The following is a 17,346-nucleotide window of genomic DNA, read 5'->3' as shown; positions in this document are numbered from 1 at the left end:
TTTGCTCCAGTGGATAGTCCTACACCAGTGCCTATACCGTTAGCGCTAAGTGGACTCGGAAATGTTGTGGAGCGATGATGGTGTATGCCGTTAATCTCAACACTCGTGAGGCAGAGGCAGGCATATGGAATTCGAGGCCAGCCTGGGCTACATAGTGAGTTCCAGAACTGCCGGAGTATGACCTTAAAAAAAAAAAAGGACATGAAATGGGGGGAAGGAATGGGGTGGTTCTGCAGGAGTTGGATTGGCAGGTGGGTTTGATCAGAAAACAATTGTATACATGTATGGGATTCTGAAACAATAGTAGTACTAATAGGTGACCGGCTGCCCTTTGGATGAGTAGTCAGGACTGGTCATTGGGTCTCCTCATAGCTTTTTTCAGCAGCCCCAACAGGATCCTCACACTCCTGGCAGCTCTCCTGGCTTTTGTGTCAGTTTGAAGAGTCTGCGCATTGTCTGGGGTTGCCATTGTGACGCCATGGAGAACTCTGAGCTTCAAGAGTCAAGCCAGTGTCATAGGAGTCTTTTGCCTCTAGGGTTTCAAGAAGAACATTCTCATGTACCACCTGACCTGGGGTACTATTGCTTCTGAGTTCCCACAAAAAGCTACAAAGGAAACGGGGGCGGGGGGCGTTGTAGCGACTGCTGGTGCAATCTCAGTCTCTCTCTCTCTCTCTCTCTCTCTCTCTCTCTCTCTCTCTCTCTCTCTATCTCTCTCTCTCTCTCTCTCTCCCTTCTTCCTCTCCTCTGACTTGTAGCTAATTTTCAGATGTGGAATTGGAGGCCCTGACATTTTAAGTGTCACACCCCTGATCGAAGAGGAATTAGAACCCAGGCCTCCTGATTTCTGGCCCAAGGGCTCTTACACCCAACTATCGTAGAAAGGGACTTTTTTTTTGCGGTTCTGATTGGCTCTCTGGAATCATGGAAGCAAATATTCTGCAAAAATGTAAGGGCAACGTTACCAGTCAGTGTCATGCTCTATTTTGTGCTGCTGTAATGTACTGCCTGAGGCTGGGTAGTTTATAAAGAACAGAAATGGATCCTCTGGAGAAGAGAAGAATGCTGTTCCTCACACAACAGAAAGGCTTCCTATAAGACCTGCATACAGCAAGGGTTGAGCTCTCATGACCGAGACTCATCGTGTGTGTGTGTGTGTGTGTGTGTGTGTGTGTGTGTGTGTGTGTGAAGTGTCTCAAGAGTAATTCGTGGAGTTGACAAAAACATTCAAACCATAAAAGCCAGTACCAGGGAGGGGCACATTCTGGTGAGGAGACATGGAAAGTTCCCGTGAGAGCTACTCCACTCCAGAAGGGATGTTACACATATTCCCAAGACAATGACTTCCATGCTAGGGAACTGTAAGACGGTTCATTTACTTAGAATAATTGATGAGAGGTTCAAGGGTGTCCTCCCTAACGTCTGCCAAGGACATATCTTTGTTTACTGAGGAGCTTGGAACAGCTCCTTGTGTCCCAGGAAACTGTTAACACCCAGTATCCAAACTCGGGTAAGCCTTTGATACCCTGCTATGAGCTTAACGCAGAACTGATTCATGCCAGGTGGTGGTGGTCCACGCCTTTAATCCCAGCACTCAGGAGGCAGAGGCAGGTGAATCTGTGAGTTCAAGGTCAGCCTGGTCTACAGATTGAGTTCCAGAACAGCCAAAGCTACACAGAGAAATCCTGTCTCAGTAAACTAAAGACTAAACTAAACCCCAAAGCCTCCTATTGATAAATACAGTCATTTAGTTTGAATTAGTTAACCAATATGAGTGCTTCTGAGACTAAGTAAGAAACAGCACAAATTTTATTTTAGGATAAAATAAGTATTTACATTCTTATGGTAAAGGGGGAAGCCTTAATTTGCGAGACAATTCTTGGGCAGTATGTACAACATACTTTTTATTTCCATGGAATGGAATGAGACACGGACTGAGACTACAAAGTATACACTAGAAGTCAGCAAATGCTGGCAACAGAGTAGGAAAAAGACAAAGAAATGAAACCTAAAGATGAGAAACCCTTCACTGGGATCTGCTGACCACAGGCCAGAGCCTGGGCTGGATCACACAGTGGTGACAAATTCCAGGTCAGGAGGAAAGAAGTGGGGTGGGAGGCTGGACTGGGCTGTGGGTTTAGTACCAGGTAAGTCGCTCTTGGTATTTATATGCAAAATAGTTGGCTCTATTTCTTAGAAATACACACAGAAAGAGATTTGATCATTACTTCATGAATCTGTCGCTTTACAATATCGACATCATCAGAAATAGGGGCATTTCATTCAGATTCAAAATTTCAGTAGCAGGAAATAAGTATCAAAACATCATATCACTGGCTCTTAATACAAAACCTCTACCCCACCTAGAACTCCCTCCCAGCCCCACCCACAGTCGCCACCCCCACTCCTATACATACCAGCGTCTCGTGGTCTTCTGGAAGGCTGGCGGGGCAGGCTTACACAGCTGAAGAGTAGTAACGGTGGCCAAGGGCAATGCTGTCCCCAGTTTCCTTGTCTACTACACAAATTTCTTCAAGAATCTGGTCTTTCAACAGGAGAGACAGCTTTACCAAAAAATAATACTTACAAAGGAGAGGGAGTTAGTTCTGATTACTCCAATCTGGTCATCTTGTCAAAGTTGAGCAACTCAGACTCACAGTGTCCACCAAGCAGAGGTGAGGGGGGTTGGGAGGAGAGCCGAGCAGAGCAGGCGTCCTCCAGGCACCCGCTCTGAGGGCTGGAGGGGCTGGCAGGGTGGGCAGGACACCCTGTACTCAGAGGTCTGGCCGGCCGTCTGTCCTCCACAGAAAGAGCTGCCAAGTTAGGGTGTTTTGGTTTAAAATTTCTGGCGGGGACAGGAACCCCTAAAGAGCATACATTTAAAAATAGTGGACACAGGGCAGGGGATGAGAGCTGTTGTCTAAGAGCTTCTATGTAAAATAACAATAAAGAGAAAAGGGAAATAAAGAGACTTCTCAATAGTTTTGAGGGTTCTAATGAACGGAAGGAGGATGCAACGGAGAGTCGACAGTTTTATTGCTGGCCTGCCCCGCATGGCTTAGCTGGCCTCCATCCGGAGTTTCTTCCTGTTCTGGGACTCTTCAGGCTTGGGATCTGAGCTGGAGTCTGAATCCCCATCGAAGGCAGAGATGGTGCCGCCCTTGGCCTTGGTGTAGAGGCTGTTGTCGGAGGAGGGACAGTTGGTCTGCAGCGGGGCACTTGATCTTGCCTTCTCCAGGGCACGGACTTGTTGCTCCAGAAGAGCGTTCTGCCGCTTGAGGTCATCAATGTCTTGCTGGTGCGCATGGTTTTTCCTTCGCATATACTGGATACACTCCGTTGCTTTGTCTAGGATTTGGGCCCGGGATGCCTTCTCCCCTTGGAGTGTTGGGACTGAGTCCCGCAAACTGTGAAAGCTGTCTTTCATGTGGTCCCGACGTTTTCGTTCCAGTGCATTATGGGGGCCCATTTGTGAACCTTAGACTGAAACCTCGGTTACTCTTCATCACTCTCCACCTGGATGTCATCGTTATCGCTCATTTCCTACGGCCCAGGGCCCCTGCAGCGGGGGTGGGGGGAGGGGGCATCACCGGCAACATCAAGCGGAGCGCCCCATGCACACACGCACACACGCACACACAAACTCACTCACTTGTCCACTCACCCACACAACAAATTTAAATAAATAATCGCTAACTATGAAACTTGAGATGGCCAGAAGAAAGGAGGTTGGCACTTAATTGCTGGGCTCGGCTTCCAGCAGTGTGCCTCGGGGGGCCCTATGCGATAGCATTTGGGAGTGGGTTCTCGTTTCTACAAAACCAAAGTTATTCTTGGAGATTTATCTGAGAGATCACAAAGATGAAGGAAGGTGGTGTGCCTGGAATAACATGCTATTTACTTTTGGCTTGTGTTGTTGTTTGTTTTGAGACAAGGTCTCACTATACAGCCCTGCCTGGCCTGGAACTTGCTCGGTAGACCAGGCTAGCCTCAGACTCACAGGGATCCATCTGCCTCTGCCTCTCAAGTGCTGTGATGAAGTGTGTCTGCCACCATGTTCAGCATGTATGGCAAGTACTCTATCATTGAATCCCGTCCTCAGTTCTGAGCCTTGGAGAGTGGCTCGTGTTGATTAAGGAGATGGCATACATGTAGCGGCTGTCCCTCAAGGATGCTCCGTGGTGTGACAGGAATATGCATGACTTTGTGGGCCCAGCAGCTGTTCCTGTACACGACAGCGTCCAACAGGTGAGAAACACACTTCTCATGGAAACACGAGGGAATGCAGGGTAAGGACTCAACAGGAACCGAAGCAGAGACCAAAGGAGCTGCACAGGGGTGGGGAGAGCGCTGCCCACTCATTTGCCCCATGTGGCTTGCTCAGCCTGACTTTTATACAACTCAGGACCACCTGCCCCGCAGGCGTTAACAATGAATCAGAGAGGTACAATGGGCTGAAATGTGCCTCCAAGTTCCTTGCAGAAAGTCCCAGTCCCCAGCACATTCAGACCAAAACTGTATTTGCACCCAGGACCTTGAAAGAAGTTATATGAGGTTATAAGACCCCAAGTCCGGTGTAAATCTGTATTTATGGAGAGAGGTAAGGTCGGGGTATAGCTCAACAGTACACAAAGCTCTGGGTTTGATGCCACAGAAAGAACAAGCTGGATGTAAGATACCTCCCCCACAAGCTGTTGGTAAGAGAAGTCCAAACAGTCCCCCCAACCATACAGACTGTTGTCGTTGCTCCTGATTGTCCACCAGAACTTGACGATAAATAAGACCCTATTGCTGAAGACTCCACACACTTTGTAATGCTGGAGGTTAGCTTCCGAGTCAGAAGACGAAGGCCGGAAATCAGCGTTCTACGTGTTGATGTGCTGGAGACACAACTAATAGTTGGTAATAGGTCAAGTATGGTCACACTCTCTCAAAGGAGGATTTCTCCATAGTGACCCTTTGACCTCCTTGCTATGGGGTTGACCCAGTCTGAGTTTTAGCAGCAATCCTATATTGTAACCACTAGGTGGCAGTAATGTTCACTCCTGATTAAGGTGCTATACTCTAATGTTTCTAGATATCGCCTCTTGGAGTGTCTGGGGCAATTGTCTCCTTCAGATCTTTGTGCAACTTTGAGCTATAGACCTACAGCAATCTCTTCCGCCTATTTCCAAGTTTGAGATAATTTTCATGACATTGTTCAAATCCCTTCAAACTTGGTTCTTATTTTTTTTGAACCAGGGTCTTGCTAGAAAGCCCAGGCTGGCTTGGAATTTCCCGTTCTCTTGCCTCCAGCTCTTGAGTGCTGGAGTTATAGGCATGTGCCTCCATGTCTGGCTCTATTTCTCATTTCTCGGTGTTTCAGTTTCCTCCCTGTCAAATAGAGCGGATGCCTCAAGGCTTCACATAAAGACGGAATGAGCAACATGTGAGACGGGAACTCTCAAGTGTGGGTCACACAAATGGTTGGGGGGCTGGTCTTGGTGGTACTGAAGAGGCACAGATTTACACCTGTGACTGCAGAGCTCAGAAAGCAACCCTTGGGTCTCTTCAGATTGTCTGGTGCAGACTTCAGGCTGGGGCAGATCACTGAGAGGCCGGTGGTCTGCTGGAAGTAGGCATTCATTTGACGGAACATGGATGGGGTGGTCTTGACCATAGCTGGGGGAAGAGCTGTTTGTTCTTCCCTTACCCTTGGTAATGACTGAATGACGTGCCTCCTTCTCTCCTAGATGCAACTAGACTACTCCCCTCCTTATTTTCCATGTTGGTGACTCTGGGGGATGCTAGTTTTTAATTCTGTGAAGATGGGGCCCAGATGGTAGGGGTCTGAGGTGTCTGGCCAAAACTAAGAAGGAAACAGATCTTCCAACAACCATATAAGCCTGGGCACGGACCTTCTTTTTCCAATGGCTAAACTGCTAAACTGCAGGTTTCTAGAGAGCCTGGCCCAGAACTTCAGAGGGTCTTTTTTTCTCAGGACCTTCCATTCAGAATATAGGATAGAGATGTTCACACTGGGTGCAATACTTCATAAATACTCTCATTCAGTTTTTCTAACAGTCATACTGAGGTCAGTATAATCTCCACTTTAGAATCAGGCCCAGAGGCAAATTCCCTTGCCCTAAACCTCCAGTTAGTATGTGCCTGTGCTGGGACACAGACTTGGGTCTACCCGTCCTTTGCTATTTCCAGGAGGGGTTTGGGAAATACCAAGAACCGTGTCTTAGGATTTCTGTTGCTGTGAAGAGACACCATGACCACAGCAATTCTGTTAAAGGAAAACATGTAGCTGGGGCCGACTTACTGTTCCCAGAGGTTTAGTCCGTGGTGGGAAGCATGGCAGTGTGCAGGCAGACTGGGGCTGGAGAAGCCTAGAGTTTTACATCCAGATTGGCAGGCAGCAGAAAGAGACTGAGTCACACTTCCTCCCACAAGGCCACACCCACTCCCACAAGGCCACACCCACTCCCACAAGGCCACACCCACTCCCACAAGGCCACACCCACTCCCACAAGGCCACACCCCTTAATATTGCCCACTCCCTATGAACCTATGGGGGCCATTTTTATTTAAACCACCACAAACCTTATTAGTCTGTTTTCTATTACTGTTATAAAACATAATTTAAAACCAATTTGGGGAGGAATGTGTTTATTTCACCCTACATTCCTAGTCAGAGTCCGTCATTGAGGAAAGTCAGGGCTGGAGTAGGAACTGAAACAGGAGCACTGCTTACTGCCTTGTTCCTCTTAGTTTTTTTTTTTTTTTTTTTTTTTTTTTTTTTTTTTTTTTTTTTTTTTAAATAGAACTCAGTCTATCTGCACAAACTTAGCACCTCCCACTATGGGCTAGGCCCTCCCAAATCAATCACTGATCAAGAAAATCCCCTAGTTACCCATAGACCAGTTTGATGGAAAAAGCGTTTTCTCAGCGGAAGTTTCCTCTTCCCAGATGATCCTGGGCTGTGCCAAGTTGAGAAACTCAGCCAGCACAACACACCTTTCTGTTCCTTACTTAATCCTATAGGTCATTGGAAATAGTGACCTATGCTGAGCTGCCCGGCCACAGTACCCTGTCTCCTTCACCAAGATCTTTTTACCCCCGGAAGGCAAGTCAGGCAATGACTGCAGCCGCCTGGTTCCCAGGCCCCTCTCTGCTATTATTCACATCTGTGTCTCATCTCTATCCGACTGTTTTGCTCTATTTTATAGGGGACTTAGACTCCCAAACTCCCTTTAGTTTGTCCTGACGTACTTTGAGACATGACGGGAGCAACCTGGGTGGACTGTGACATTTGATGAGGATGAAAGACCAGGATAAATCCTGACCCCCTAACAGGTAAAGTAGAAGACCCCCTAGCAGGTAAAGCGGAGCCAAAAATGTAGGATAGCAGGTTCAGTGACTCTGTTTCAGGAACTGACTGACCATAAAAGTTAAAATAACACCTTATAAACAATCTTGAGAAACTGGGTGTTTCCCTTGCGATTCTTCACTGGTATTTTTGGTATTTTCCAATGATGTACCCCCTCCCCCCTTGGGTTGTGTTTTTCTCCTTTTAAAGCCCCTTCTCCCAGACACTCGGGGTCGAACTCTTCTGCCCCTGCGTGGGATACGAGTCTCGACCCAGTGCACTGGTTTTGTTAATAAACGTCGTGTAATTACAGCAAGGACGGTCTCTCCTGAGTTCTTGGGGGATCGTGTCATCTTGAGACTGGAGTGAGGGTCTCCCCTCTGCGGGGGTCTTCCAAGGACGCAACACAAGTTTTACAATACAATCTTTACAATCATTACAATAACAGACACTGGAGCCTGGGGGTGGGCAGCGATGCGCTGGACTGGCTATTTCCTTCCTTTCTTGTTTTACTCCATTTCATATAAGTAGTACCACTAGTAATGACTGGGTTTCCTCTGTGGTTCCCCTTCTTACTGGACAAGCCACCTGATTTTAGCTACTGTCGTCATAATAATACCCCTTTGCCGGGTCTCTGGCTATAACAGGCTTCCTGCTTCCGTTAGCTTTTACAAGCCTCCACACCTTCTTCTTTCACATCACACATGAATGCAGTGGGATCTCTGCATTAAATGCCCACCCCAGTTGTTTTCCAGGCTGGACCACATATGCTACCTGCATCGATATCCTGGACTTTATAGTCACCTTGATTTTTCTTCCGTAGCTATCTTCAATGACAGGAGTCTCAGTTTATGATCTGCCCTCTGGTTTTAACCTCTATTCTGTTACCTCACTGATACTCTTTCTTCTTGCTCAGGTTTGCCTTTTTATCCACCCCACCCCTACCCTAGTCCAGCTACCTATCCATCCACAGGTAGGTTAAGTTAAGTGTCTACAGATCCAGGCCCCAAGGTTGCTGAGCATACAGTGGGTAAGGATGCTAATCAACATGTTCTTGTGGAGTTTATTGTCTTGCGAAGGAAGGAGATAATTTAATAGCTCTATTTTTTTTATCAATCACTTCATTTGTTTACATCTCAAACGATATCCCACTTCCCAGCCTCTCCTCCATAACTTCTCCCCCATCCCACATTCACCCTCTCCCCTGTCCCCTTTGCCTCTATGAGGGTGCTCCCTACTTATCCACCCCTCTCCTGCCCCACCAGCATCCCCCTATGCTAGGGCATCAAACTTCCACAGGACCAAAGGCCTCCCCTCCCACTGATGTCAGACAAGGCCATCCTCTGCTACATATGCATCTGGAGCCATAGATCCCTCCCTGTGCACTCCTTGGTTGGTGGTCTAGTCCCTGGGAGCACTGGGTGGTCCGGCCAGCTGTTGTTGCTCTTCCTATGGGGTTGCAATCCCCCTCTGCTCCTCCAGTCCTTCCGCCAGCTCCCCCACCAGGGTCCCTGATGGGAGTGCTGTGATAGGAATAACCACAAGACTGGCCCAGCCTCAATCTGAGGTGTGATAAAGGCACAGAGCTTGGTTAGGCAAAGGAGGGTAGAGAGGCGGAGCCAAACAGGTAGAGGTGACTGAATGAACTGAGGATGGTAGAGGAGGAGGTTGAGGTATGGTTGAGGTTTTTTTAATTTTTAAAAAAGATATATTTATTTATCATATATAAGTACACTGTAGCTGTCTTCAGACACACCAGAAGAGGGCATCAGATCTCATGGTTGTGAGCCACCATGTGGTTGTTGGGATTTGAACTCAGGACCTCAGGAATAACAGTCAGTACTCTTAACTGCTGAGCCATCTCTCCAGCCCCTGGTTGAGGTTTTTGAGGATGGTTGAGGAGGAGGTTGAGGTATGGTTGAGGTTTTTATTATAGATATGAGAGAGACATCTGGAAGAGTCCAGACTGAACTTGATCAGGAGAGGAGAGTCAAGGGAACCCAGATAGCATGTGGTAGGATTTTGGCAGGGTTCTTCAGGAGAGAGAAGCTGGGGGAAGGGAAGCTAGGGATGGTTAAGGTAGGAGGTGGGGTGAAGAGCAGAGAGGAGCTAGGTGTCAGAGTGAGCATCCGGCTTCGGCTTAGCCATTTGTTCTGAGTTTCTTTGGGACAGCTACAACCTGGGTGGCCTTGTAAGGGTCCGGAAATCATAAAAGGAAGATCCCAGTATGTAACAACAAAGAGCATTTATTCTGCAGAAATGGCCAGCATTCGGGAGTCAATCAGTCTCTGAAATGGTTACTCCAGACAAAGGTGGACAGGCCTTCTTATAGGGAACTGGGGAACCCTCTAGAAGGATTAGGTAATCTAAAATTTCACTGATGGGTGCTAGGGAGTCACAGGTAGTCAGTTGGCTGCATTTCTATGTTATGAACCATAGGATGAGATAGGGCTGCTCATCCTGAGATAAGGTATTTCCCCATTTTTTTGTGATTATCCCCAGGCTGTTTTTTGGGAGGGGGTTTTAAGACTTTGCTTCTGGATTTTATGGTCTGTTCCTGGAGCTGATGCCTTAAGGCCTTCTTTTTGAAATCAGGCCTGGTCCTTGAGGACCAGGAGAAAAATAGGGTTTGTCATTCTTGCAGACCGTGAGGATCCATGATGAAAGTACTAATGATCTGGAGCCTTAAAGGCAGGGACTTCATAGTTCAGGCTGAACTAAGCTAGACAAAGCCAGCTGCAGCTCTTAGGAGTGAGGGTATAATTTCCTACCAGACCTGCAACACTGTTTTCCTTGTATGAACTCCAAGGTGAGCATTCTGCTAATAAGCCTTGCAGGCCAGCTCTGGCTTTGGACCCCAGAATTTCTCACCATAGCTACTCAAGAGCCCTGCATATTCTTGTTTCTGGAACTGCCCCTTTGGTGCTATTGGTGCCTTTTGGAATTGCTGTGTTTGTCTGCTTCTCTTTTGCCTCAGAGAGACATATGATTATTAAAACAATTGAATTGAGGCCTCTTCTGAGTTCTTTGCTCTTCCAGTTAGAAGGCACTCTGGTGCACGCCCTCAAGATCAAAACGATCTATGCCAGCTCCAAGGATGCCACCAAGAAGCTGACAGGAATCAAGCAGGAATTACAAGCAAACTGCTACGAGGAGGTGGTTGAGGACCCCTGAACTTGTCAGAGAATCTAGGTAGCAGCCCCTTCATCTCCCTGAGGGGGAGTGTTTCTGAGCCTGGAACATCTAGCAGCCCTGGACTTCCTCTAAGGTATAACAGGCTGCCCCTTTCCTGCCACACCTGAGGAGTAGGGGATTCTCAGCAGGGGGAGGGCAATCTCTTTACCCTCACCCCTGGATTGTCCTCTCTTCATCCCTGATAGTCTGGCCTTCTCTAACAGCTTTTGGTACTTTGATTCCTCTTGGGTTGAAGCAGGCCAAGACTAGCCAGGCACCCATTCACAGGGAGCCTGTATTCTCTTTAAAGACACCCCTACTCCCCACCTCTCCCTATCCCATGCTGCCTATGTCGAAGAGCAATAGTGACTTGTCTGTTTAGTTCTGTGTGTAAGTGGAATGTTCTGGAAATGACCCTCCCTGCCTTACCTTGGTTGTCCCTCCTTTCTCCTTCATCTTGGGCACTCATGGACTCCTGTAAGCAGGACCAGTAAGGGACCTTTAATTAAAGAACGAAACAAACAAAGAAGGAAACAAACAAACAAACAAAAAAAAAAAAAAAAAAAAAAAAAAGAAAGGAAGAAAGAAAGAAAGAAAGAAAGGGAAAGTGTCTTTCTCAGTAGTCAGAGACAGAGATGAATGGATCTCTCTGAGCCTGAAACCTGGACTACACAGGCCAGCTAGCCAGGGATACATATTAGATCAACCAACCAATAAACCAACCAACAAACAAAGCAAACAATAAACCAACAAACCAAACAACTAATATCACCCATCCCCCAGAAAAAAATTCAAACCAAACCAAAACCAGAAACCCTAAACAGTGCTGTCTCTATTTATATTTCTTTAAAAAAGTTTATTTCGAGGGCTGGAGAGATAGCTCAGAGGTTAAGAGCACTAACTGCTCTTGTAGAAGACCCGAGTTTGATTCCTAGCACCCACACGGCAGCTCACAATAATCTGTAACTTCAGTTCCAGGGGACCCGATGCCCTCAATGCACGGACATACATGAAGGCAAGACAAGTATTGTGGAGGTTTGAATGAGATGTCCCCCATAGTCTTGGGCATTTGAAAGCTCAGTCCCCAGTTGGCAGTGCTGTCTGGGGAGGCCTACAGGGTGTGGCCTTGTTGGAGGTGTGTCACTGGAGGTGGACTTTGAGAGTTATAAGACTCCCACCTTTTCAGGTTTGTTCACTTGCTTTATATTTGTTTTTCAAGGTGTAAGCTCTTAGCTTCCCTGTCTAGCTGCCATTGCTGCCTGATGCACCCTTCCCTGCTGTCCCAGTGATGGACTGCTGTCACTCTGGGACTGTAAGCCCAACTAAACCCTTCCTCTATAAGTTGTTGTTTTGGTCCTGGGGTTTCATCATAAAAGAATTAAAATGTATTTTATTATTTCTATATGTATACGTGCGTGTCTGTGTGAGTGAACACCACACATGTGGATGTCTGCAGGATCTTGAAGAGGGTGTTGGAGCCCTTGAAGCTAGAGCTCCGGTTCTCAGTAAGACCACATGTGTTCTTAACCACGGAGCCACCTCTCCAGCCCAAATTAAACTCTGCATTTGAGACAAAGGTTTTTGTAAGTTTCCTGGGCTGGCTTTGAGTTCACTACTTGAGCTCACTCTGAAGTCTAGGCAGGGTTTGGATTCGTAATGCATCATCGATCTAAGATGCCTTCTTCTTCTTCTTCTTCTTCTTCTTCTTCTTCTTCTTCTTCTTCTTCTTCTTCTTCTTCTTCTTCTTCTTCTTCTTCTTCTTCTTCTTCTTCCTCCTCCTCCTCCTCCTCCTCCTCCTCCTTCTCCTTCCTTCTTCTTCTTCTTTCTTCTTCAAGATAGGGTCTCACTAAGTATGTAGCTCTGGCTCTTATAATGTATTTTGTAGACCAGGCTGGCCTTGAACTCACAAGCACCTGCCTGCCTTTGCCTCATGAATGCTGGGATTAAAGGTGTATGTCACCATTCTCAGCCTGAATGTCTTATAGAAACCAAAGACTCAATGTGATCAATTCTCTATTCATTACTTTGTATCTATGTATTTATTAGACAGAGTCTTAGTGGGTAGCTCTGGCTGTTCTGGAACTTGCTATGTAGAGCAGGCTGGCCTTGAACTGATGGAGATCTGCCTGCCTCTGGCTTTCATGTGCTGGGATGCACAACAGGGAGCACACACCCTGCTGTCAGTTTTATTGTCTGAGACAGGTTTTACATGTCCTAGATTGGCTTCACACTTGCATCATGGCTAAGGGTGACACTGAACTTCTGAACTTTCTGTTCCAATCTCCCAAACGTCATGATTACAGGCATGTATAATATTGCCCAGGCTCTGCGGGACATCAAACCCAATGTATGTTAGGCAAGCACTCTGCAGGTGGACATGTCCCCAGCCCCTCCTGCTTGCTTCACTTTCAAAAAGGAGGTGAGGTGACTAGGTGTGTTACTCAGTGGTTGCCCAGCATTCCGGAGGCCCTGGGATTGATCTCTCTCTCTCTCTCTCTCTCTCTCTCTCTCTCTCTCTCTCACACACACACACACACACACAGCCTTCTGAGATACTGTCTTTGATGCCTCACTTACAAATGCCCCCATGTACCTCTGCTTAAGTTTCAAGTTGCTAAGGAGAAAGTGCTTGGCTCCTGGAGCCCAGTTACCTCTGGCCCTCTGACATCCTTTGATGTACTTTATCAAACAGAGACAGGAAATCAAAAAAGAGGACGGTGCAACATCCAGATAAAAGAAGACTGAAGACAGAGATGAAGGGAATTCCCAGGGTGCTGGTGAACAGAGATCCCAAGATGTCAACGGCAGAGAAAGCCCATCAATCATTCAGCCAGAACTGCAGCAGATCAGACAGCTCTGAGCATGATTTCTCCAAGAGGCTATCACTGTCAAAGAATTTTGTATATATGGGTAAAGAAAATGACTTTAAGTGCATGAGAGTGACCTTGACAATGGGCATGGACCTAGCCAATCAGGTCAACAATAAAGGAGGTAACTGTTGCAGTAAGTATTTAAAAAAAAAAAAAAGCTTATCTCCTTATTGGCCCTGTGCCTCACTCCAAGGCCCTGATTTTAGTATGGAGCCCCACACATCTCTGTCACCCAGTTCGAGCTGCCACCCAGGTCTCACTCACTGTTTGCACAACTCTCTTTCCTGGTGGTTTTCCACTACCTGTTTTCTGCCTCTGTCCCAGGGTGTTCATTTACCCAAAAACCCATCACAAACACAACTCTGTAGCCCGATAGCTTTTCATACAGGTTTATATATTCAATTCTCAATCCACAAACCCTCTACACAACAAGATTCCATCAAATAGACAAAGATACAAACTGCCCTTCTATATGAGATATTAGACCCATACAATCCTTAATGCTCATAACTGTTTAATGCCAACTAAGCCCACCTGGATCTAGCTGGTCTTTCTGGAGGTTCTTCTTGGACCTCCTCTTCTGCCTGTCTCACTCCTCTCCCCTCTGACCTCCTCAGTCCTCTCTTTCTACTTCCCTCCCCCCGCCCAGTCACTGGCTCTCTTTTATTTTTCTAATTAAAATGGGGAGGTTCAGATGAAGTCACCTTATGAGTATATGACTAGGCAGCCCTTCTTGGGGAAGTGGAATTAACATTAAAATACGAACAGCTTCAGGATAATCTACAGGTTACTATATATGTTCATATAATATTTAAGTCAGGGTGAAGGGTTAGGGTCAGAGACAAACTCATGGCATAAAAATATTTGAGGTAGGCCTTAAAACAACAGTTCTTAACATTTTGTGGGCCATTGCTGCTATGAATTTAATGGAAACTATAGCCTTTTTCTCCATGAATAAGTAAAAAGTGGAACCCAGAACAATTATCTACACTTCCAGGAATCAGTGGGTTCCTTGGAGTACCCAGCTGAGATAAATGAGTAATTTACAAATGGGAGGGGAAGAAGGGGAATCGTGTAGGCACATAGGAACAGTGTCTGCTAGAACATACCAGTGCTGGAGGGAGGGGGTGGGGCCCAATCACTTCTAGTCTAGTCTCAGACTACTCAAGCCCTAGAATCACGAGCAGGTTTCTGTTCTTTATAAACTACCTAGCCTGTGCTATTCTGCCTCAGCAGCATAAAACAGGTGATTCTAGAATTGATCTGAATCCAAGATGGATTCCCAGCATCAACTCTGCAGGAAAAATTGCTACTCCTGTGGAGTGTGAGAGTCTAAATAAGCAAAAGCTGGGGCCAGGTCACATTCACAAGCTGTCTTTGTTTACAAGAATCAGTCTGCTTTAACATCAAGTATTTTATTTTGAGCATCTCATCAGGAATGTCTGTAGCCTTGGTTACCAGATGGTGTAAATTCCTTGTTTACAGTATTCACTGCCCCCTCTGCTGGCTTCATTTCCATGTGGGAAGTAGCACCCTTTCAACATCCATTGGCTTCAGACATCACTGACACTGGCTTTGGCCAAAGGAACGTGATGGAAAAGTACCTCAGGCAAATACAAATGCTGTGCACTCCCACCATTCTCTTCTGTTGCTATAACAGTGGCATGCCTCTGGGCTGCTCCAGGTCCCAGATGAAGACTGCCCTTGGAGCTAAGCTGACCCACATATGTGAGAGGGAAAGAAAATTGTCCTATTGCAATTTTGGGGTCGTTCGTTAAAATGGCCCAACATGGTAACGAATACGCCAGCATTATTTGGGAATGCTCATTGGACTAGCTGAACAGACTCTACTATTAGGTAGATGTTGTCTTAGAACTAGGAATTATTCCATTTCTACCTGTCTAAGGCAAGGTATCTTAGTGTTCTCTTGCTGTGAAGAAACACGACGACCATGGCAGCTCTTATAAAGGAAAGCATTTAATTGGGCCTGGCTAACAGTTTCAGGGGTTTAGCCCATTATAAACATGGCAGCACACAGGTAGACATGGTGCTAGAGAAGGAGCTGAGAGTTCTACCTCCAGATGTGCAGGCAGCAGGGGAAGAGAGCAGCTGGACCTGGTTTGGGCTTTCGAAACCTCAAAACCCTCTCCCAGAGACACACTTCCAACAAGGCCACACCTCCCAATTCTTTCAAATAGTGCCACTCCTTAAGCATTAAATATATGAGCTGATGGGGGCCATTCTTATTTAAACCACCACACTGGGGTTATTTCCATTAAAAAGATTTACTTATTTATTCTTTTAATTACTCAATCAATGTGGACTGAGGTTATAGTTATAGCTTAGTGGTAGAGCCCTTGTCTTGTATATTCAAAGTCCTAGGTTTGATACTCTTCAAACCCCCAACAAACACACAACACAACACACGCACACACACACACACACACACACACACACAAAATTATAAGTCATTTGAATCAATGTGTGACCAGAATTGAGAACAAAATATTTTATTTCTTTCAATAAAACTATAGTTTACAGTAGTATTTACTAAATAAATTATATAATTTCTCTTTTACGAGCAATAAACTAAATCACAAATCTTCCAAAGACAATGTATATACAAGACATAAGGCCTTTTATAAATAGCTTTGCTTTTCTCACTTCACTAGTAAACAGTGAAAAAAATCTTTATAGAAGCTGGCTTTCTATAAAGTAAAGGCAGACCTATTATACTGATCTTTAAAGGAAAACAGATCGAAACTTTCAACGACATGGGCTATGATTAGAATCTCTGAAACAAAGAGAGAGGATTCATATCTTATTCATCATTTTGCATGGATGGATTTCTTTTTAAAAAAAAATGTAGAAGCAGATTCCATAGGTTGCTTATCTGTAGTAACCCTATGCATGCAGAATGGAACACCGAGAGAGCCTATAGGAAAACAGCACTTCCCAGTCCCAGGGGGTGACTGGCGGTGGTATAGAAAAGCAGCTTAGGTAGCATTCATGCAGTTCTTCACATCAGCAAGCAACAGCGCCCACAGAACGCTGTGGGGTTTTCACAGCCATATGCTGATCGGCCATGGACCAAGGCTCCCCGACATCTCACAAGCTTCAAGGCCCAGCTGATTGTTCCTGCGCGTGCTGGGGCTCAGCCCAGTTCTTCTGAAGGATTCTGCGGTGGGGGAAGTCCTCTCCCAGAGCTGTGTTCAGGTCCCATTCCTGTGCTCAGTTACCACTTCCGCTTACTGGAGGAAAAGTAGAAAAGAAGAAGCAGATGTGAGCCTCAGCCGTTTGTAACTCCTGCCTGTAAGTGGGACCTTAAGTTGTTAGTTCTCCCAGGAACTAGTAATCCCAGCAGCATGGATTAAGGTTGGGGCCTGTGGTGTGTTAATTACCTCCGGTTTATGGAGATCCAGCCCCAGCTACAACACAGCAGCGATTTAGGATGAAGCCATGTTAAGACTTGCAATAGTCCTGAACTCATGAATGCTATCCTCATTTTCAAACATCCTGGTGGCTGGCAGTAAGACAAGCCATCAGATATCTAACCTAAAAATGCTAAAAGCAGAGGCAGGCAAGGTCGGAAAGATGGTACATCCTGTGATCCTAGCACTTGGAGAGTGGAGACAGGAGGATGACAATCAGGAATTCAAGGTCATTCTCAGCCTCAGTTTGAGGCTAGCCTCACAGACACCCAAACATAGACACACAAACACATACACAGAGAGAGACAGAAACAAACACACACATACACACAAACATACAAATACACACACGAACACACACACATAAACACACACACAAACACACAAACACACACATACACACACACACATACAAACACACACATACACACAAACAAACAAATACACACACAAACACACACACAAACACACACATACACACAAACATACAAATACACACACAAACACACACATACAC

The 17,346-nt window shown here is 46.1% G+C and overlaps 1 protein-coding gene and 1 pseudogene across 2 annotated transcripts in view; both read right to left on the bottom strand.

Moving 5' to 3' along the window:
• Positions 1-3,058: 3,058 nt before the first annotated feature.
• Positions 3,059-3,540, bottom strand: LOC308416172 (protein max-like; annotated as a pseudogene). The gene has a single exon. The product of its transcript is annotated as a protein max-like (transcript).
• Positions 3,541-16,484: 12,944 nt separating this feature from the next.
• PIP5K1B (phosphatidylinositol-4-phosphate 5-kinase type 1 beta) overlaps positions 16,485-17,346 on the bottom strand; it is a gene marked incomplete at its 5' end in the record, with an annotated part of 133,108 nt that continues 132,246 nt past the window's right edge. Inside the window, one exon of the mRNA XM_080911334.1 lies at positions 16,485-16,649. Coding sequence (XP_080767460.1) covers positions 16,647-16,649 — 3 coding nt within the window. The 3' untranslated portion in view covers positions 16,485-16,646. The remainder of the gene's footprint in view (positions 16,650-17,346) is intronic.

Source organism: Micromys minutus (assembly GCF_963924665.1).
Source record: "Micromys minutus genome assembly, chromosome: 2".
Lineage (NCBI taxonomy): Eukaryota > Metazoa > Chordata > Mammalia > Rodentia > Muridae > Micromys > Micromys minutus.
The sequence above is the reverse complement of the archived record's forward strand: the minus strand, read 5'-3'. Positions and strand labels throughout refer to the sequence as shown.